The 23,443-nt window shown below is 47.2% G+C and overlaps 1 protein-coding gene across 1 annotated transcript in view; it reads right to left on the bottom strand.

The window, feature by feature from the left end:
• Vwa3b (von Willebrand factor A domain containing 3B) overlaps positions 1–23,443 on the bottom strand; it is a 152,306-nt gene that overhangs the window by 63,647 nt on the left and 65,216 nt on the right. Inside the window, exons 9-13 of the mRNA XM_055606937.1 lie at positions 21,834–22,024; positions 17,010–17,164; positions 12,357–12,495; positions 11,241–11,372; positions 3,948–4,046 (exon numbers count right to left, since the gene is read on the bottom strand). Of these exons, the coding sequence (XP_055462912.1) occupies positions 3,948–4,046; positions 11,241–11,372; positions 12,357–12,495; positions 17,010–17,164; positions 21,834–22,024 (716 nt within the window). The remainder of the gene's footprint in view (positions 1–3,947; positions 4,047–11,240; positions 11,373–12,356; positions 12,496–17,009; positions 17,165–21,833; positions 22,025–23,443) is intronic.

The raw sequence follows: 23,443 nt of genomic DNA, 5'->3' as shown, positions 1-23,443 counted from the left end.
GCTGGTTTGCTAGCCAGACACTAACTGGATGTGGCTGACAAGCTGACCCTACTTCTCTTGTCAACCACACAGCCTGAGAGAAGGGTCCACCCCGGCCTGTTCCAGCTCAGCTCCCCTGAGTTCTAAGAGCTGTGCCTGGTTGCTCCCTGTTCTATGACCTCTGGAGGAAGGTATGTAGGTGTCATTTCTTACTAGAAACATTTAGCCTCTGCTCCTCAACTCTACAAAGCAGACAAGAGACATGCCTACATTCTGCTAATCAAATAGCTGGTGCCAGCACAGCAAGGCACTGCTCTTCTGTAGACTTACAGCCAAGATGCTTGAAAAAGGAAGGAAACAACAGTGCTATCATTCCAGGATGGGAGCCATAGCTGGTGTCTCCCTTCATTAGCTATAGGACACCATGCATTTATCAGCTCATTGCCTCTCCTTCTACCAAAAGCTCCACTGAAGGCCAGCCCCTCTTTCATCCTGCTCACTATTTTGTAACTGCAGGCCAAGAAGCCGTGGTACTCAGTCAATATTTATGGAAACCTCATATCGTTTATTTCCTCAGAGCAACCCTGTGAGGAAGGAAGACTAGCTTTAAACCACAGTGGAGAAAGTTCTGGCTGACGGACCTTTGTCCAAGGATGCTGTGATGGACAGCGTTGGGTGATTATTTCCATTGCTCTACCCAGCTAGAGGGGAGGGCACATTAGGAGTGGCCTTATGAGCCAACCACCTGCACCAGCCCCAGGCCCCATGGTGCTAAACAAGCATGGTGTTCCAGTATCTCCTGTGGCACCTGGGGGGCTGGGGAGTGCAAACGTGTGCCCTGGATTGGCACTCAAGCTCCAGGCAACGAACTAGCCATTCCTGTCTTCTGCCTGCTGAAGTTTGCTGCAGCTGCTTCCCACCCCCGGAGTACTGAAGAGGCAGGCCCAGGTCAACACTGACCTGTCCACAGGGAGCCTGGCTCCCTCAAACTCTTCACAAATGCTTCCCTGACAGGCTCCTCTGGGCTGCGGGGCAGAGGAGCCATTGCCTCTCGCACTCCCATGAAACACCGAGGAGGCTGTCCTCAGCCCAGGGACTCTCTCCTGCTTTTCTCACAGAGGCTGCCAGCTCTTCAGTCCCTAAGAGGATGCTGAGCAGCAAGAGACGCAGCTTGCATTCCGTCACCAACCCAGAGCAGCAGGAAGGTGGGAAACTGGGTTCCCCTGCTACCTTAAGGTCTAGCTGGCCTCTCACACGTGGCCTCCCCATCCCCTAGACTTTGCAGAGCCCATGTCAGACTCTGTCCATTACTTTTATTTTAGGAGGATGCAAAAGTATTCATCACGTCCACTTGTAAAGACTTTGACTTTGAAGGAGTCCTGAAGATGACCACAGCCAGAGCTGGCCCAGACTCCGCCGCGCCTGCCAGAGAACACCTGTGTAATGGGACTCTTGCCATCCTAAGGAAGGCTGACACTTCTGGAATGCTTGTAACATGAGCCATTTGAAAGGTGGTCTTCACTCTCTGATGCTGGCCTGACCCCGTAAGCACGTGGTACACACATGTCCACAGATCCAGATCCGAAGCACTGCTGTGTATGTCGGATCACGCCGGCCTCACACAGGGAGCCCCTCAAAGCTGGTGAAGAGTGACAAGTGAACTCAAGCCCTCCCACCTTGCTTCCTCCCTCGCTTGAGCTGAACTCCTAGGAAGAATATCCTGAGAGACCCCAGGGCTCCTGAGCCATGTTCTGGCCTGAGCTTCCTTCCTCTCGCCACTAACACAGCGGAGACTGGGTGCGACTTCCTGATACAGTCTACACAGAACACAAACATCTGATGTATCTTCGAGGCAATGCAAAAGTGTGGAAAGGTAGACATGCACACTTTCAAGCATTTGTAAGTTACATTTGAGGTAATTGTTAGTCTTCAGATTCTAACTGCCACCTCCTCGGTGCTTCGTGCTTGAATGAGCCACAGTCTGTCTGGGGAAAGCTGCTCATCTTCAGAAGCCTACACGGATGCATTTTGGGTATACTAATGTGAGAGCCTAGACCCTCACGTGGAGGGATCTATCATGTTGGAACTCCTGAGATACCGAACCTCACATTTCTTGGGGTTTCTGGGCTTCCATGTAGCACAAGCGTACAATCTGCTCGCCAGTACCCCAAACCTGTTTGTTCCTAATTGAACTTCCAATTGGGTTACTAAAAGTGAGTTCTGCGTTCCTCCCGCCTGCTCCTCTCCCCTGCTGCCTGCTCCCAAACTGGGCACGAAGCCCTGGGGATTCTACAGTGAGTCTCTTCGTCCCCAATCCCTCTGCTGCCAGCTGATACTGCTTTTGGGCCCTTGTCAAGGTCCCAGAAGCAGCTGTGGCACAGCCAACTTTCCCTGACATTGTTGAGGCATGTTCCAAACAATGGAGGAGCGAAAGGTGTCACCACCCTATTGTGCTGACACTCACCCTGTAAACCTGGGCAGCAGTCCCCAGCTGACCTTCCTCACCTCACATCGCATCCTTCCAGCTCACCCTGACTGGTTTTCTGAGTGCAGCCTTCTCCCCACATGCCCACCCTTCTGCACACCCTCCCCCCCAGCACAATTTTCTCTCCTCTGTTCAAAAGGCTCTCTCTCTCTCTCCTTTCCAGACACAGTACAACCCACACACACACACACACACACTAGAAAACCCTCCCCGGTTTTCTGTCCATCTTGTGTTGCTAAATCCATCCCTCTGTGCTACTAGACACTCACCAGACAAGCTCAGGCCCTGGATCACATCAAAATGAACTGTATACACGTAACACATTCCCTATGGGTAAACTTCCCTCAGGCCAGGATCACTTTTCCAGCCTCCAACCTTGGCACCACTCAGGATACACAAGAGTCGTGGGCTGCTTCTGAATAGAGAGCACAGAGACGCTGACAGAAAAAGCATTCCAAATTGAATTTCACTAAAGCGCCACTTCTCTGCCCTAAATCTAATGCAGTGGTAAAATCCGGTGGCTTCAGTATTTAATCCTTGAGCCATTTGACACAGGGTATTTTAGAATAGGCAGTCTGCACATATAAACATCTTCCAAGGCAGGATACATGTTGATACTAATTCACTTTAGCAGTCAATTTACATGTGCTGGTCTGGAAAATCCTCGTATTTACTTAATGCCTGGAGCACTCGTCTCTCATTCACAAAGCTCAAAAGAAACAGAACAGACTCTTCTAAAACTTTTCAAATGTCTTTCAGGCAGGCTAAACAAAGCCAAGAGCGTTTCAGTTGAAAGGCATGCTTTTGTTTAAGTGAGGGCGAAGCTAAAATTAGATATGGAACCAAGGACATTGCCCAGTGACATGTTTAGATTAAGTCCTCAAAGGAAAGAAATCAAAAGCAATCTCCGCAGCCCTAGTTTGCAATAAAACATAAACCAGTGTGCAGCGGAAGGCAGGCCTCTCCTTCCCTGGACATGGTCTCCAGGCCTGTGAATGTGGCTCACATTAAGCCTCAAATAGTCTCCACCATCTCTCTGTCCATAAATGTTTCTTGGAGTTAGAGAAGGCAAGGGGGTTGCTTGGTGTCTTTCCTTACCTCGGCACTGGGTTTCTATGCCAGGGTAATATCTCGGTGTCTCTGGGGTTGGGGAGGGCGCTGAATATTGAATAGAGTCCCTTAAATGCTTAAGCAGGTACTCAATGCCTGAGCTGCAGCCTCAACCCTCTTTTTTCAAAACCAAATTTTGAGACGGGGTCCTGCTAGTTGCTTATGTTGGTCTTGCTCTCATTCTATAACCAAGCAAACGCTGGGCTTGCCATCCTCCTGCCTCAGCCTCCTGTGCAGGGGGATGACAGCTCTGAGTCAGCAAGATCGGCTTCTCTGCCTTGTGGCAGAGAAGACCTGTACAGACCTAAAGCCCCCTCACAGCATTCCCTTTCGGGACAGTCTTCCTCCTGTCATTACCAGTTTCAGTGAGTACCTGGTCGGGTCGCCCATCTGTCAAGAGGTAGATTACTTGTGTCCCTTTGTCAGCAAAGGCAATTTGCAGGGCCTTCAGGGTATTCGTGGAACTGCCGGCCTGTGGAGGGAAAAAAGAGATGCTCAAGAGAGATGACACAAGCCATTGAAATCCTCGGCTTCCGTGAGAAGGGAGGAAGGCCAGTGAGCTCGAGAAGCCAAATCCCAAGGTGTGCCATCAGAGTCTCTAGCTAAGGTCCAAGGTCTGCTTGAAGCCATGGCTGTGGACTTCCTGTCTTGACAACAGGGGTCCCAGGGCAATTTCATCTGTGCGTGTTTGTGTGAGAGGCTCACTCAGGATGGTTTTGCTGTCGGCGCTTCGTCAAGCCGCCTAAGAACATCCTGCTTGGGCTGGTGTTTGTCTTAACTCAGGATTTATTTGTGCCACCCAGGATTTGGCAGACATGAGTGTGGTCCCATTGATGGTCTAATGATGAACACATGAGCATTTCCAGCATATATTCAGTCTACAAAGGTTAGGGTGGATGCTCCTTAAAGTGCACGGCTGTATTACCCAGTCTTGTGTGTACGCTTGGGGTCCTCATGCTCTGCTCTGTGTATGATGGAAATAAACAAAGTAACAGAGCTGACAACCCATAGCCTTGGGAGAAATATTCAGGGAGAAAAATAAGTATTTGCTAAACTATAGCATGTATAGTTGCAATAGCGTGTTAGATATAAGTAACTTGTAGGTGATTGAAAGTGTACAAAGGGATATGCGTAGTTCAGACACAAACAAGCTCCATTTTATAAATGCAACATCTGTCGATTTTGGTATCCATGGGGAGGGGGATAATCCTAGGATCAGCTCCCCATGGCTACTGAAGGCTAACTGCATATATTAAAATCATAATCAGTCAAGGAAAATAAATTACGGCTTATTTTTCTCTCTTACATATAACATTAACCATAGCACTGTCCACAATTCTTTATATATGTATATAAAGAAAGAACAAGCACATTGTGTGTCAAGAAGAAATAATGACAGGTTTTTAACAATGTCACCAAACACATAAAACAATAGTTAGAATTTCTCATGACTCAGTACAGAATGGGATGAAACCAGATAAATGCAGATTCAATAGAATGCATTTTATTTAACATCTAAAAACGAGCCTTACTAATCTTTGTCCATGAGACACACAGGACTGCAAGATTTCCAAAGCCCACTTAAGCCTTTCCCCTCATCTTAGACACAGGGTATCAATTTGACCACAAGAAAAACAACTGGGATTGATCCAAGCCAGAGGAAATGTATGCAGAGGGCATCCGGATGGTTCACAGAACTGCCATCTGGCAGGGAAACTAGCTTGGGACCTCACACCATGGAGCAAAGGCCCCAGTCCTGCCGCACGCCTGCCTGGCAGGGGCCCCACTACAACACCACCAGGACTCCAGATGTGTGGTTAGCCACACCAAACCAGGGACTGTCAGACGTGAGATGGACCCGCAGCCCACTGCCTTTGCCACCCAAGAAGCTTCGCCGGTCTGCATGTGCCGCCGCTGCCATGGTTCTCGCTGGGAGACACGCCATGTGTGTCGCTGCCTCTCCACTCAGATCCAGGAGGCTGACCTGAGGTTGTGCGCCTGAGCCTCACACTTACCCCTGAGCTGAAGGCAGGCCAGAGTGTCAGCCTCCAGGTGGTGAACAGTTCTCCTCCCTTACAAGAATCGGATAAGAAGATGGAGATGACGACCCAAAGGAAGACAAGACCCAGCTCACAGCCAAGTCTTGCTAAGCCTCACATGTGTCTTAAACGTTCTTTCTGTTAAACGCTGCTCAAGCCCAGACGCTAGACTCACTCTCCGTGGATGCTTAGTAAGCACCCAAGACCCACTCTGCCATGCACCATGCTGGTAAACCAGAACACGGTTTACCAAACTGGACCACACTGTCTTGAGCGGGGTTCCTACGGCAGTGCTGGAGACCTGGAAACATCACCAGGCGTCATGGTAACACCGCCACGGTGATGCCTGGCACAGGCTGCATAGCTGGCTGGGTAGCTGAAGACACCTTAACATGGAGCTGACATGGGCGAGCAGGCAAATAGAGACTGTGATGGGGCCTGCTTCCCATTTTCTTCAGAATTGGGAGAACAAAACAGGCATTGCTAGAGCGTCCAAACGAAGGCACACGCTGGAAAAGCGGTCGAACTACTGAAGATAATAAAAGCATCCAGTGAGCACGCCCTGGGCTTAGCACGGAGCGTTCCTGCATTTCCACGCTGTGGCTCAAGGAGACTCAGCCTTAGCAACTCCTGTTCCTGTGTCCCCAGAAGGTCAGACACCAGCTGCAGGCAGCCTGGGATATGCCTTCCACCAGCCATAAATGGGAGCTGAATGGGGGACCCAGTGGTATGAGGAGGCTCGGAAAACTGCAGTGAAAGCCCACAAGTGTAAACTGGATTGAACAGGCTGGACCTAAATTCGGAATCTGCCTGCAGAACGAGAAGATTAGAGTTTCCTGTCATAGTAATCAAACTGCCCAGAATGCGATACAGAAAAATCACCCATCATACAAAGAACTAGAAATAGCTCTTTTGTCTGAGAAAAGTGGTCAGTGGATGCCCCCAGAGACCCGAGACAATAAAGCTGATGGAATATTAATACCGTAAGAGGCCCAGAAAGAGAGAGAGAGGAGAATGAAGGGCTTAAAAAATATCCAAGAAGAATGGCTTTAAAAAAATTCCCCAAGTGGCTGGAGAGATGACTTGGGGGTTACAAGTGTGTACTCTTCTTGCAGAAGACCCAAATTTACTTCCCTACACACATGTTGGGAGGCAGCTCACACGCGCGTGTGAATGCTCCAGGGCATGTGACGCCTCTGACCTGTGTGGCTCCTGCACGTACGCACACATTCCCACTTCATACACACTTGCACATACATAATTCCAAATAATGAAAATAAATCTTTATTTTTTTTAAAAGTCCTCAAATACGCTGAAAAGTGTAAAAACTACAATTCAAGAAGCTGAGACAACCCAACTAGGTTAAAAATCTATGAAAATCATAGCTGGATGCATTGTATGTAAACTTCTAAAAACTAAAGAGAAGAAGAACAAAACAAAACAAAACTCTTCATAAACACCCAAAGAGAAACAGCATATTACAGCACCCAGTAAGGAATTCCAGTTTGGGTGGCAGCCACTTCTCATCTGAAACCAGAGCCATAAGGAAGCAGCCCAAATTGTTTCAAGTGTGGAAAGAAATGACTCCCCAGTCCTAAGTCGCATCTGGTGGAAATACCTACTTGTGGCTGATGGGGAACTATGAGAGTGTCATCTTCAAAGGGTGGCTAACGAAAATGTACAGCTCAAAAGGAGCAACCACAGAAACTCAAACACTGACCACGGGGTTCATTACGGAAGGCCATCCTCAATCCCTAAATTTCTCCAGTCATGTGTTACAGCTTAGGCAGGCTTTACGGCATCTAATGGTCGTATACAGAAGAGCCATCTCTTAAGGCAGATGGACCACAAAGGGTGTAAATTGAAATCTGGCTTGTTCATTTGGCGTCGGAATACGTCAGTATCAGCAACCGTAATAAATGACAGTTTGCATAAGGAAAGCCACTAGAACAAGCCGTTAGAAAACCATACAGCGTGTGTAAAAGGGAAAATGGAACATGAAAAGTAACCGGAGGACACACGAGAAGGCGAGAGAGAAGAACAAAACTAAAGAGACACAATAAGCCAATAACAAAACTATAGACGTGAGCCTTACATATTAAGAGCACAGACATGCGGCTCTCTTACCCATTACTTGACAGACCGGAGAACTTACAAGATCACAGACAGCTCCCTTAAGGTCTGCAAAAGCCTCAAATAGAGCAACACGGATAAACTGCAGGTAACGGGATGAAAGCAATACGTCATAGATTTCTTCTTTTCAAAGCAGCAATAGCCACGTTAACAGCACACTTAGTATGCTTCAGGTTTTTGTCTGGGGTTGTTGGCTTTTGTTTTGGGTTAAATTTTTGTTTTTGAGACAAAGTCTTTCTAGGTGGCTCCCAAGTAATAACCCTCCCACTCCAGCCTCCCAAGTTCTGGGATGCGCACATATTACAAGGCCTTGCTTACTGCCCGCTTCATAGCAGAGAAAATTACTGAGGACAAAAAGGGGACATTAAATAACGATAGAAGCTTCAATCTACAAAGACAGAAACTCGAAATACTTATGCACCAAACAACAGAGTTTTAAAATACTCAAAGCAAAATGTGATGGAGCTAAGAAAAAACAGAGCAGTGTCCAATGATGGTTATTTCTTTTAATACCCAGCACTGCGGTAGCCACACTCTATGTAAAACACACTAAGTGTTTTACTTAATTTTTAATAATTTCCACTGTTTTAATTTTTTTTATCAAAAACATTTTACAAATTTAAAAAGAATTTCAATCTTGCCAAGTATGCCTTCAGCCATCATGGAGTCAAAATTAATAACAGAACAACAACTTGGAAATCAAATAGTGGTTGGCTTTTTTTTTTTTTTAATTATGGCTCAGAAAAAGAAAACATACAAAATTTAAAACATAATAGAAATTATGGAAAATTAAGTAAAATGGGTAAATCTATAAAATGTGGCTGCCAAAATGCTGATGGGAAAATCTGTGCCCATTAGTAGTTTACACTGGAACAATAGGAGCACCTCCGAAAGCAATCTATTCTACTAACCAAAGAGCCTTCAAAAGGAGTTGCAGTAGAAGCTTTGGTGTCTTTAAAACCCCAGTTCTGTTATGTAAACATGTTTTTGGTGTAGGATATGCTGGTTCAGACTGTCCACGGCAGCAGGCTATCTGCCTCATGCGGGCTCTGAGAGGGACATGATCTTTGCCAGCTGCAGATGGTTTAATGCTGAGGACTCTGGGAAACATAAACGCCAGAGCCCAGAGTAGAGGAGAGGGCTTTGAGAAAGAAGAAAGATCCTGCTTCCCTCTGCTGCTCCTTGTTGCTGTTGATACAGTTTGATGAGAAGCCGGAGATACCCTGAAACAAAGATTGGACTTGCCCGAAGAAACTCGATAACTCTGACCAGCAGGAAGTAGCCAAAGAGACCTATGCCCCTCTCCCCACTAACCCTCCTCTCCTATCTGCTGTCGGGTGTTGGAAGGGACTGGGGTGGAGAAAGGAGGCAGAGGTGGAAGGAACCCAAATAAAGCAGATAAATAGTATGCTAACAAAGGAGAGCAACGCCCACTCCAAGCAAGTGGAAAGAAAGAAATGACACAGGAGGCTAGTAGGAGGCTGGATTTGGGGCCAGCCTGGGTAACACAGCAAGAGACTGTCTCAAGAAAGAGCTGGGCATGGTGGCACACAACTGTAATTCCAGCTACTTCAGACACTGAGACAAGGAGACTTCAGGTTCAGGGCCAGCCTAGGCACCTTAGCAACACGAACGTCAAACTGAAAACCTTAAAGGGCTAGAGCTCAATTTAAACACTTGCCTACCATGTTCAAACTCCAGTGTCACAAAACAAAAGACAAAAATCCAAAGAACATTCTAGAAAATACCAAACGCATAAAGATCATATAAACCCCAGAAACACTGAGAAGCTACTGCTGGGGGAGGTTGCGGAGACACTGCAAGCTGCCAGGTAACAGTGTCGCTCCTATTACTGGTGGTTTCCAGAAGAAAAGAACGTTGGTAATACTGCAAACTTAACAAGTTGGATATGACCTTGAAACTCCACCCTAGAATAAGTCGGCCAGTTAAAGAGATTTCTTCTCAGACACCACACTTCCTTCTTTCCCCATTTCAAAGGCTACCCCAAAAGATCTTGGGGCTTCCCAGTGTCTCCCTGGGCCTGCTAGGATCAGTCAGGACTTAGGAACTCAGGTAAAGTCTGGTGTGGTTGACGGGCACATCTAGGACTCTAGGCTCGGGCAGTAAGCTATTTTAAACAACTTTTTAATAGCCCTGTCTCAGTTTTAACTGTCTCTCGAATATCTGGAATACCATATGGTTCTGGAGCATATTCAAAATTAAGAGAAGCTCAAGGCTGGAGAAAATTTGAAATGAAAATCCTTCCCAATAGCCTGTGTGACAAGAAACAAAAGCTTTCCAGGTCTCCAAGAAAACGCAGGCCTGAGGAATGACTTCAGTCTCTCCGTGTATGCTTCTGTCCTCTCTCTTCTTGGTGTCAGCCTTCAGTGCTCAGACTGTACTGTCTGTCTCCGTGAACTCAGTGCTTCTGAACAAAATTCATTATTAGGAACAGCTGCATATTATCTGCTGAAATCTGTTTGCATCACGAAGCAGCAATTGGTGCCCAGGACAGATTTGGAAAGAGAGCCACCTCTCCTTGTCCAAGGGCTAAACACCCAAAAGTCCAACCAACTGTGGAATGAATACACACGAATGTGCATACACACATACACACACACACACACACACACACACACATACACACACACACACACACACACACACACACACACACACACACACGATTGTGTCTGGGGTTAGGGACAGCTCGATGGGTAAAGCCCTTGCTATACAGACGGTGAAATAGTGAGTTTGAACACATGTAACATCTGGGTGCAAGCATGAGCATCTATATCACCCAGGACCCCTGTGGCGAGGTGAAAGGCTCAGGCAGCATTCTCAGAAGCTCGCAGGAGAGCTACGCTGGTGGACGGACGCAGCAAAGTAACAGAGGCCTTGTCCAAAACAAGACAGAAGATGAGGACCAACACACCAGGTTGTTCTCTGGTCTCCACATGGGCTCTGTGGTACATGTGTGTCCACACTCACACACACAGATCTACACATACAAACATTTAACATACATATACACACCACACATAAACATACACACATAAAACACTGTTTGAACATATACAGGCTCCCCCGCCTTGTTTGTATTCCCTAAATGATACAGGATAACACCTGTTACATGGGTGTTAGGAGTTTGGGCATGAGAGAGGTTTGGGGGGCTCTCTGTAAATCTCACAGCATTTTATATTAGGGCTTTGTGCCTCTGTGGCTCCTGTGAGATTCAGGTGAGGTCCTGGGATCAGCCTCCCACAGCTATCACGGGATGATGACTATAAATAGATGCTTGACTAAACTTTACGATCTGACTAATGAGACTGGATGAATGTGACCTTTGTAGCCAAATAATTGCCCATGTATAGACACCGCCATTCTTGGAGCTCAATCCATTTCTCAACAACTTCTATCCCGTAAGTAAACTCGGCACAGACAGGACATTTTCAGACTTCTCTCGCACTCGTCTCCCAGACTAGACATTTTACCTTAATGTCTCTAATCCACAACTGAGCCTGTTCCAAATTATCTTTATTGATTTCAGCAAGTTTTTCCCGCCAAGCGATTGCCTGACCATCAAATGTCACGAAATTGAATTTTCTCTTGTATTTCAGCTGGTCCTGTAAGAGACAATTATTATTTAACCGTAAAACAACTCAAATGAAAGCAAAGAGAACTTTCAGTTTGAGGCCATCTCTAGGCTATCAATTTTCAGTTCTAGAAACTAGCTTAAAATTATGTTTGATTGAAAAAAAAAAAAACATTTCTGCTGCAAAAGGCATTTGAATCCAAAATTATATAGTTTGGATGTTTGACCTCTATAGATGTTATCTGTGAATGTACAGAGAGTGTCATATGCTATGTCTATATACGTAAGCAATACTGTACTGTGACATCAAATACTAACTTTAATACTGATATTCATGCTGTGTCGAATAAGCCTATTAGATGCTGAAAGAAAATTCAAAATGTCGTTTTGATCACTACATCTTGGCCAAGGCTATTATTTGAATACAGACCTATTCATTTGCCTTTCACCCGCCTACTTTGCTCCCCGGGAAGCTAGTTAAGGGCTATATTTTGTGTTTCTGAAACATGTCTCCACTGTCAGCAGGACGGAGTCATGACGGCACTGTGAAATGCAGGCATGGAGACAGGACTCAGGAAGCATCGTCCTTCTAAGAAAATGAGTCAGGGGCAGCCCAGGGGAGTGAGACGGAAACTGGGGCGTCCGTCACGAGCCTACCTACCCCTTCCCATCTGTAACTTTGGGGCCAGTTCACACAGTTTCCCTAATAGACACAGGAAATCTACAATGTCAAGGTTATAAACATCTGGAAAACAATAGAGGTGTCTGTTGTTTGCCACGTGTCAGAGACAACTCCAGGCAGGAAGGACAGACACACACGTAAGTGATCCAGGGCGATGGTGACAAAAGGGCCCAGCAGGGCACAGGTCTGATCGCCAGGGAGCGCCGAGGGGGCAAAGGGGGGCATTTCTGGTTGGCTTTCTCAGGGACCCTTTAGTGCAGTGTGGCCCTGTCCCCTGCCCAGAGCCCCTACAGTGACTGTTGGAGACAGCAGCCCAGCGCAGTCCCAGCTTACCTGTATGAACTGAATGACCTTGTCCTTCACCAGGTCCAGTTTTCTCTTCATCGAGTGAGACGTGTCAATGAGGATGTAGATGCTATCTCCACGCACTTTTCCGAAGAGGGCTCTGCTCCCATCTTGTAGCCATTTAATCCTAGACAGGAAAAAGTGCTGAGGTAAATGCAGCCTGCGATCATCAGAACACAGGCTCCACTTACACAGCCCAGAGTCCTGCTAAACCATTTATACTGTGACCTTGGATGAATGAATCATTCACTTTCTGATTTTTTTTTCTATAGAAAAAAACCTCTATTTGAGACTGGAGAAATGGCTCAACCGTTAAGATCATGCACTAAAACTCACAGTTTCAGGAAAAGCCTTGCAGTGAGGGATTGGAGGAAGAGGATACAGAAGATGTCTTATTGAATGGAGCTTAGCAAGTCTCAGGGCAAAATACCAAACGGCAGCTACTCTAGAAAGGTAGAGAGGCTATGGAGGGCATGGAGAAGGGTTGGGAGAGTCTATCTCAGGTGATCTGCAGTGTACTCTAGAGATTTGGATTGTGATGATGAGGACATGTGTGTGAAGAAAGCGCAAAAGCCAAGGAGAAAATTTATCCAAGGAGAGCTCACTGGAGCTGACACACCCAAGAACGGGTCATTTTCCCATCAGTCAGAGCAAGTGTCAAGTGGAATCCCCACAAGGCCGCTCCTCACTGGTAGGACCAAATCAGCCCTAAGATAAAGACTACTGTGGACTTCAGCTTTTGTGACTTAAAAGTATGACTTAGACTCAAATTGGGTCTAAGCAACTTAACACTATCACAAAATACTTATCAAAACGAGTCCATCATCCCACTGTGTAAAATTCAAAATGCCTAGAATCAAGAAAAAATAGAAAGAGAGATCGAAAATAAGTTACAGGCATGGCAGGAAACAGGAAAATATCTACAATTAGTAGAAAAGCTGGTCAACAGATTTCTATTTAGAGCCCCAAGCAACCCACATGTTAGAATTTGCAGAAAGAAAAGGGTGTTATGTGGTCACTGCAAATTCATTTTACATGTCCAGAAACAGAACCAGAAGAGACATAGAAGACATAAAAAAGATCCTAAACATTGCAGAAGAGAAAATGTAGGAGACGGAGATTGGAGAAGGGCATCATGATGTGCTGTCTTGAACATGGCGTGGCTGCCACACTATTGGACGGAAGGCAGCTGTGGCTATCCGTCAGAGATCAGGTCAGTCAAGATCCCATCACAGAGGGGGAGGCAGTCTCCAGACCCCAGACTTGACTGGGGAACTTTGGACCGCTGATAGTTGCTGGGGCTTGAGGGAATCATTCTTTCGGGGCATGAACTCCCTGATACATTTCCTGAGCTCCATCGGGCAGCCTCATAGCCGTTCACACATGAGCAGTGCGGACTGCATGCAGTAGTCATTTAAAAAAATAAGAGAAGGCATATAAGGGAGCAGGGCGTGTGAGGGTTACAGGTCAGCTTGGAGGAGGGAAATGGCGTTAGGCACAGTTCTAGTTTATTACATAGATGTATGAAATTCTCAAGTATAATTACAAATTGTAATAAAAAAGCAAGATTCAAAAGAGCCTTCCCGAGACTCCCAGGGGATTCATCTGCTGTGAAAAGTAAGTTATACAGCATTAACAGTAAACGAGACAGCAGAAAAAAGATCAGGGAATTGATTTAAGGCATAGCGGTAACAAACAGTTCAAAGTGAAACAAAATTAGGAAAAAAAATTTGTGACATACTACAAGTGTGTCTGTAATGAGATTTTACAATGGACAGAAAAGGAAGAAATAGAAAAGATATTTTAAAATGTTTCTATTTTGATGAAAACATTATGCCTATAGAGCCAAGGAGGTCAAAGAACCCAGAGAGGAGAAGAGAGGAGTGAAGGGGAGCGGAGGGGAGAAGAGAGACCACAGCAAAGTACAAAATCATGAATTTGATGAAATCCAGAGATTAAAAGCAGCCAGAGGCAGAAAAATTCACAGTGTGTTCAGAGAAACAAGTCTAAGAATAAAGGTCTTTTTATCATAACTCATACAGGCCAGAACACATTGAAGATTTTTTAAAAAAACAACTGACAAAAATTTCAAACTAAAATTCTATACTTAGTAGAAAGATTTAAAAAAAAAAAGTTAAATTAAAGGAGTATTAGCACTCTACCAGTGCTAATACAATTCATCACTAACAGACTTGAACCACAACAGATGCTAACAAAGGTTTTCTGGTAGAAATGAAGGAAGGCCCAGTAGAAATTCGGATTTATATAAAGGAGTAGAGAGCAATAGAAATGAGTGTGAACAAATACAACATGTATTTATTCTAATTCTTAGCCATTAGATTAGGTCACTGGGCTATTTGTACTGCACTGTTGGGCTCATAGAAGCCGCACATATAAAGGGCAGGGTGGGACATTGTAATGTTCTCATACACAGAGCGGCATGATCTTGTTTGAACGTAGACTGGGAGGTTAGTGTGTAAAGTGCACATGTCAAATAGCCACACGCAACAAGACAAAACTTAACAGACACGGTCAATACGACAACAATGGCGACAAAAGAAAGTCATAAAAAGGAACTAGAAGAGGGCACAGGAGTTAAAAAGTGAGCAAAAAGCAGACAGAGCAAACAGAAAAAAAAAAAATTACGGGATCCCAGATTTAAATCTAACTAAGCTAATAAATGTAAGCAACATTTCAATCCTGGTGCACGTTCTGTCTCCAAGAAGCCCGGTTAATTACAGGCCAGAGACAGGCAAAGAGAAAAGGACAGAAAAAGATGAGCGCAGAGACCATGAGTGTTCAGGTGGAGGGACCACTCAGATACCAGACTGGGCACATTCCTGAGCAGGAATATTGGCAGAGCTGAATAGGGCATTTCCTATTACAAACGAGCTGACCCACCAAGTGAGCATAACAGTCTGCAGCATAGATGCACCAAATAACAGAGCTTTGAAGCAGTAGGGTGAAGCTGATGGCCCCAGAAATGACTCGGTGATTTCAATAATTTTCTCAATAATTTATAGAACAATTGAAGTGAAAATCAGGAACAGTATGGAAGATTTGTACAATACTACCAACAAACCAGGGTGAGTGAAGTTCATAGTGCCCTTTCCAAGAAAAGGGAACGCTTTCCAAGTTCTGAGCCACAAAATCTTTCCACAGAGAAGAAAACTCCAGGCTCCGATGGTGTTAGCAGTGAATTCTGTCAAACATATAAGCTAGGGATGGTGCCAATTCTCACACAGTTCTGCAGAAAACAGAAAAGGAAAAGGGCTCCTGCTTGTCCCTGACACAGGGAGGGCAAAGGACAAAGGGACCTGGTGGCTGGAGAGTGCATTATAAACAGCATGTCTCCCGAAAGAAACGCAAACGACTCAGAGAGAGACAGCTCTGGAACCATAGCAGAGAGGGCTCCAGACACAGGAACAGCTTGCTGTGAGTAATCCATTGCCACATGGCTTTTGAGATGCTGGGGCTCCGGGCATGCGTACTGGGCAGGTGGGTATCGGCTACGTATGGTTTTGTAATGAAACCGGCCCGAGGGTGGAGAGAGCCTTCCTTTTCAAATGGCCGTGGCAGGCTGCCACTGGCTGAAACCCATTAGAGTTAGCATCTGGCATAATCCACAGAGAAAAATTGCAAATGCCATCACTATTCCCACTTTATAATCAAGGAAACAGATGCAAAAAAGACATTAACTAACTCGCCTGGGGCCAAACAGTAAGTGGCAGAGCTGGGATTTTCATTGTTTGTTTGTTTTTTAATTTCTTATTTTCCCAGTTCTCTATGACCTCGGAGACAATACACCGAAAATGAATTTGATCACCATGGTCTAAAGCTGTCCCCTGACATCTGGAACCTGAGGGTGTTAATTTAGATCTTCCACATGAAGTCAACCCTGAGGTCATAACATCAGCATAGCAGGCTCGTGGGCAAGGCAGATCATAAGAGCACAACAGGATAAAGACAGATCAGAAGTTGTGTGTTTTAACTGTTTTCTAAGATATGTATAGCATCTGATTGTTTTTCAAAATATCAAAGCTATGTAAGAGGTTCCTAAAGATGAAATTGTTCTGTAAGAGAGAGTATAGAGGCAGGCGTCTGCAGTATACCCGTGGCCCCCAAAACCCCCAAAACACAGACAGAAGCATTCCTTAGTCTCCTAATACCCCATTTCAAAATAGCTCCTCTGCAGGCTGAGGAGACTAAATCAATAAAGTGTCTATCACAAAAGCTCACACCCCAGCACCCACACAAAAGCCAGGTGTGGCGGTGAGTGTCTGCAACTCCTGGGGACACTGGGACAGGCAGCTCTCTGGAGCACGGAAGCGAGTGAGCTCCGGGTTCAGTGAGAGACCCTGCCTCAAAAATTAAGGTGGAGAGCCATTGAGAAAGGAACGGACATCAGCCTCTGGGCCCCCTCTAGCCACATCAGCCACACAGGCACACAAGAGCGCCCTCCCACTGTTCCTGCTGAACTCTGGATGCTAGTCTATCCCTTTGTTGTTAACAACATCCTCAATCATTACAGATGGGAACTTTGACTTGACTGTGTCTATTGGCCACCTCACTCAGTTGAGCTTTTCCTAAGAAGTCACACAGACCTGCATTTCCCCAGAGACCACCTATAAATATACCAACCTCCTTTGGATCCTGGCCAGGGCTATGTGAATTCTCTCACTGTACGACTGGCATTTCACCTTGGTGATGTTGACATGGACCAAGTTGCCGTCCTTCCAGGGCATGTGGATGAATTTGCTGCAGTATTTGGCATGGATTGTCTTTTTATTGGTGTCCTAAGGAAAGGACAAAGCCAGGGGCCCTGTCAGGTTCTTAAAAACTCCATTTGCCAAACAAACAAAGACTCTTCACTTGGGCCCACAAAATATCTAAAAGCAGAATAAAAGCCTCCATTTTGTGTCTTGTCTCCTCTGAGTTCATCGCCTGCTGAACCTGCACATTGGCATGCTGATCTCTATACTATACCATAGTACAATAGTATAATAGTATATAGTATAAAGTATAAAGTATAATACTATAACCCATGAGCACCTGAGCACAACCATTGCGCCTCCCGTCAAGGGTAAGGAGCAATGGAAACTGTGCAATGTCCTGTTCCAGATACCCCAATATCACCCAAAAAAGACACTCGAAGGTGTCCAGTAAACCTGCAATTACTCTGGATTCCAGGAACAGCAGAGCCTCAAAGACATGTAACCCCATAATGAGACGCAACCCCCCCTGCCCGCTGCAGCAGTCATCTTAGTTCAATAATCTTAGATCATCTTAGATCATTCTTCTCAATAATGACGGTAACAAGCCTCACAGAACAAGAACTCACAGACACAAGATCAACCAGGGCATGCTTGCCTGACCACTGAAGCGTGCATCCCTGTCCCTTCTGGCCAGCTCCTACAGCTCCTACAGCTCAAGTCGGTACCCCAAAGACAGACCTTGGTCAATGAAGCCCTTTGTCGGTACTTCGGATTGTGACTAGCAGCCATGTTGATGAAGTCTTTCTCTTTCTGTCATTCACTGTTGCCTCTGGTGTGTTGGGATATGTGTTGGGGGTTGTTCTGATGCTGGCCCTCAAGATCTGGTTACTCCCCAGATACACCTATCCTTGTGTAAACCTGCCTAAGACATACCTGATTGATTCAATGGCCTATACTTGGGCAGGGCAATATGGGGTAAGCATGGCTGAGGTTTCCTGGGCTTTTGAGGACAAGAGAATCATGGGAAACAGATGGAGGGGAAGGGGAAGAGATGGGGAAGGAGGATGCCAGGATAGGGTAGCATGGAGGGGCTAGGACAGTGGAAAGGCCCAGATGAAGAATAAAAGCAAGTACTCATAAGATTATGGATGGGAGGTAGCCCAGATGAAGATGGTTAAGGTGGATGGCATTGGATGGGGGTTTGAAGATGGATGGTGAGGTTATTGAGACAGCATAGGTAAAAATATCTGCCTGGCCCAATGTCATAAGGCAATTATAAAATCTACAGGTGTCAGTGCCTTATCAGTTATGATAGCAGGTCAAATAACACTACCACAATAATTATAGAGATAATAATAACAATGTAGCCCCACACTCATTTTATTTTAATCAACAACAACAGATATGGATGAGCCTGCTCTGTGGGAATCATAGGGTGTGGGCTTTGGGCTAAACCTCTAATAGCAAGGCCACTCAGAAGCCACCTAAGGAAGAAAAGCAGCTACGAAGCTCCCATCTCTGCTTTATATACACACCTCTTAGCACACATCTCCACAGTGAACCGTTCACTTCTAAATTCAACAAACATGTTCTGGTGCCTGTTCCAGAGACAGCCCTGCTACAGAGGGTAAGAATTCTAGGGTCACAGGGGGACGAGACCCAAGAGCCAGGTGTGTGTCAGCGGCCAAGACAGGCTTGAGCAGCCACATGCTGCCAAGGGGAGCGGTGGCGGGAGCTGACCTCAGCCACGCTGCCTTTTCTCCCCTTCTCGGCCACATCCCCGGGGCTCTCACACAATAGCTTCCTCCCTGCCTGTCTCTCAGTCTCCATGATGTCATATTCCCTAGGAGTCTGAGGCACAGCCGAGTGAAGAAACAGCGAGCCATCGAGCTGCGTGGAGGCAGGCTGTCAGGCCCGAGTGACAGAGTGGTACAGCCACGTGGAAGCCCAGAGCATCAAGGCATGCCGGCCTGCATCTGCCACAGGAGAATATCCTACCCAGCAACTCCATCTCCTCCAGGGCACAACTCAGATGCAAGCAGCTAAGGTGCCTTGACGGCACAGGGCACAAGGCGCCCCTGGTGCTGGCTCCCTGCTTGTGACGTCAGTGTCTGTGACGGAGACAAGCACACATCTGTGGGACGTCTCCCAGCTGCTGGCCTCTGTGCTGAGGTAGGCATTTCCCATGCTTCCCCTGGCAATGCCCAGTTTAAAGATATGAATAAGGTGCTCCGGGCAGCAGAACAGCTCACCTCTTCATCCATCTTGGAAACTCTACACACCAAGATCTTTTTGGTTGTTTAATTTCTCAGACGTGCAGAACTCTACCACACCTGAACCAGTGTTTTTCTAGATAATCATACAGGGGACCCATCTCCTGCTGCCGGGGGACCCTAAAACATCTACCCTATGACAGCCATGGCGTCTCTCTACTATACACATTTCATGGGAGTGACCCAATTTGAGACCACAGTCTGAAAATAAGATGAAACAATGCCCCCCCCACTATCTATGAAAGAAAACAGTAAGACAGCATAATTTTCAACCTTCACCTTATTATTAGTTATTAGCATAGGAAACGTGAGGTAAGCCTCCCTAACCCCCGTTCAGAAGCCACATTCTTCAAACCGGCCCTTACAACTTCACTGAGAAGGAAGGGAAGGTTTAGCACGGTGCTGGCCCGGAGCCTGCCGTATTGTCAGCAGCTCGAGGTGGGCTGCGTGAAAACTGGCGAGGATTAATACTTTTAAATACCCAGGACCGACTATTTTCTAAATGAGGATTCCTGAACACGACTGCGTGGGGTCTACGAAGCTAGAAAACTTGCTGGGAAGGAAAGGGCACAAACGAGATTCCCCCTGCGCTGCGGCAATCGCTCTGCCTCCCGGGAAGCTCCAGGAGGCAGGCTCTGCGTCAGGGCTGCGCTTCTGTAACTTAGTTTATGGACTTCCCTCCCGTGCTCCAGGGTAAACACGAACTGGTAAGAAGGTAAAAACCCAACGGCTGCACGGCCAGAAGCAAACAGCTCGGCGGGCAGGGAGGGTGGGCAAGGAACGGGGCGGGCAGCCAGCGTGGGGATACGGCAGAGAGTGGAGCACGGATCTGCACACACCGGAACCACAGCCTGTGAGGACGTAACAAGGGACCCAGTATTTGAACAGGACCTTGATTCTCCACGTCCTCAGTTTCTAATGTTTGCATGCACACACACACACACACACACACACACACACACACACACACACACGGATCTTCTGCTTCACCAATGATTTATACAGGGTGTCCTGGCCCCGGTCTATGCACATACATGGCCATTTCTCAATGAGCGCCCGTTGGTCCGCCACTTTCGCCCTCTCCTGGGTGTTTGGTATGGTGTGAGTGTGGTTTGCCCCCAACCTGGCTGTGCTGGGAGGTGTTGCCTTTAAAGGTGATCAGGTCACTAAGAGACAGGCAAGTATTTTTGCGGGAGTGAGTTAGGTGGCTCAGAACTAGGATCAGTCACCCTAAGCGTGGCCTGTTACAAAGTAGGTCAGCCCCCTGCCTCAGTTACTTTACTTTCCTTGCTGCTGTCACAGATAGGTTAAGGAACCAAGGGTGTGTTGGTCCATGGTTTGAGGTGCAGGCCCTCATGGGTGGCGGGGGGGGGGGAGTCCCTCACTCAGGGAGGTGGTGGAAGCAGGAGCCTCAGGCAGCTGCTCCTACGGTGGCTGCAGAATCAGGGAGCAGAGAGAGATGGCCTGGTGCCTGGCTCCCTTTCTCCTTCTCTTCATCCTCGGATGGGCGCGGCACGTACTTGGGATGGCCTTGTTCACGTTTACAGTGGGATACACCTCACTATCTAAAAGCTCCCTCACAGCTGTGTCCAAAGGCTTTCCTCCTAGGGGTTTAGATCCCGTCAGGTTGGAAGGCAACTGTCGCTGTCACCCCTTCCCTCTCGCTCCTCCCCAGCCCAGCCTCTCTCACCCATGTGCTCCTCCAGCAGGGCCCCTTCCCTCTTCCTGTGACCTCACACATGCCTGCTTCTTTACATTCCCACCAGCAGCTTCTCCCTTCTGTCCAACACAGGCCAACAAAGAGCCTTCTGACGTGACAGCGAGCCATGCAGGCGCTCAGAAGCCTTCAGTTTCCACCGGCCCAGCCGGTGGCTCAGGGTAGCTCCTGTCACTCTGTCGCTAGAGCTTGAAAAGGTGAGTGGGTCCACACACACGTGTCTGTGGTTCGTCCCCGTGTGGCGGTGCTGAGAGGTGGAGAAGCTCTAAGGAGCAGGGGTCTAGTGGATGATGGCGGGGACCGCCAGTGACAGGAAGGAATGCTGGTCCTCCATGGGGCTCATTAGACCAGGCTGCTGTAGAGGGAGGTTGCCAACACATTCAGTCCCCTCCGCCCCCTTTCTGCTTCTCTATGACACGGCTGGGAGCCAGGGGACTGCATCAAAGGCCAAACAGGTGGCACCTCCCTGATATTAAAGCTAGATATAAGCTTTTCGTCACAAAGCACCTTCCATCAAGAATTCTGTTACAGGTCCTCAGAACAGACTAGCAAAGCCTGGGTGTAGAAAGCACACCCGGGCCTGCATGACTCTCATGGGGACCATTTAGAGAAGGCGGGAGGCAAAGGGACACTTTTTCACCGAAACCCTAGATGGTTTCCTGCCACTTTGGTCCTGCCCTTGGCTTCTGTTCCAAGGGAGGTCTCGCCATCTGCCTTCGACGCCAGGGAAGGCCCACGGTCCCACCCCACCTTCACCTACCGCACTGGGCTGCCCAGATTCATTCTCCGGCTTGGCTTTTATATCAACAACGCCGTCAACATGGCGGAAGGAGCAGTCAGCCAGCACGTCATAGAAGGTCAGTTTCTGAGCCTTCAAGCCATACTTCTGCAGCCACATCCGTGAGTCCCAGGTGTCTTCTACATTCTCCTTATTCTCGACAGATGCTGTTCCTGGAATCACAGACCATCAGCCACTCACATCGCATGAGCAGACCCTCAAAGCTCCCAACCTTGTGTGCACCAATCTGGAACACTGTCACTGCCAGACAAGAGAGTCTGAGGCGTTTCCCTTCAGGAAATGCGCCACAGCGGGACTCTTTCTTTCCACCTCATTTTCTCTTTTACATGTGTGGACTGGCCTCACACCTGGGTGGTTCTGGCCATGTGACAGGAAAGCATGGAATACACGGTCAGAAGTTCTGGGTTCAAGTCCTGACAAGTGGCTCAAATGTGATTCCCCCCGCAATTTACCAATCTGAGCTCAAGCAAGTATCTTTACCTGCAGATAAAAGACGGTACCTGCTCGACCTTCTTGGGTTGTATATTTATTGGAAATTGATTTTAGACTGCCAGGTTATTGAAATGATGCATCATTCTAGTCAGTAAGGGAGAGCAGTGGTCTCTCTTTTGACACATCTCTCTTTTGACACAGTTAATTAGTAGGATTTCTAATGTCTGGATTTCTATAGACCCAGTTCATGACTTAGGCATAATTCACGTAAAAACTAGTGATATGCTTTAAAAAGGTTTAAACCAGACCTAAAAGTTTATGTGGTAGATGTTTGGTCCCCAAAGCAGCAATGGGGCTCAATGAATATGGCTTCTCAGAAGCAGTTCTCAATATCAGGGTTCTCTAACTCTCTGGCAAAGCACATGAAAGTCAGGAAGTCTGAGATGGAGAATGAGATTTTGCTTCAGTTATATCTTAGTTTCTTTTGTGTTTCTGTGGCAAATAGGGTGATTCCGGGAATCTGGGTACAAGGATGTGCTTTGTGAAAGGGCTAAGAGCGGTAGGTCCACACAGCCTGTAGGCAGGCAAGGTCAGTCAACATACAAAGGCTGGCAGACTGCCGCCGATGAAGCCCTCTTGCTCCTTTGGTGAATTTAATCCCTGTTCAGAGTGTGGGCCACAGCTCTGTGAGCTCAGAAACCTCATCTGGAGCCATGTCTAGAACATCTAGCATATCAGCTGATGAAACAGATTCAGAGACCAACAGCCAATCATTGGGCAGAGCGCAGGGAGCCTTGTGGAAGAATGAGAGGGGATAGAAGGACCCAAAGAGGCCAGGAGCTCCACAAGAACACCAACAGAGCCAACTAACCAGGGCCCAGGGGGGCCTGTGGAGAATGAAGCATCAGCCAAGGACCGTGCAAGGACTGGACCTAGGCCCCCACACAGATGTAGCTGATGGGCAGCCCGGTCCTCCAATGGGTTCGCTAGTAAGGGGCATGGGGGCTGACTATGACATGGACTCTGTTGCCTGCTTTTCGATCACTTTCTCCGGGCAGGACTACCTTGCCAGGCCACAGGGAAGGAGGATGCACTTGTTCCTGATGCAACTTGATGAGTTAGGGTGGGTGCATGGGTGG

Source organism: Psammomys obesus, unplaced genomic scaffold, assembly GCF_907164565.1.
Source record: "Psammomys obesus unplaced genomic scaffold, mPsaObe1.curated_primary_1811, whole genome shotgun sequence".
Taxonomy (NCBI): domain Eukaryota; kingdom Metazoa; phylum Chordata; class Mammalia; order Rodentia; family Muridae; genus Psammomys; species Psammomys obesus.
Note: the sequence above shows the minus strand (reverse complement) of the source record. Positions and strands in the feature narration are given on the sequence as shown.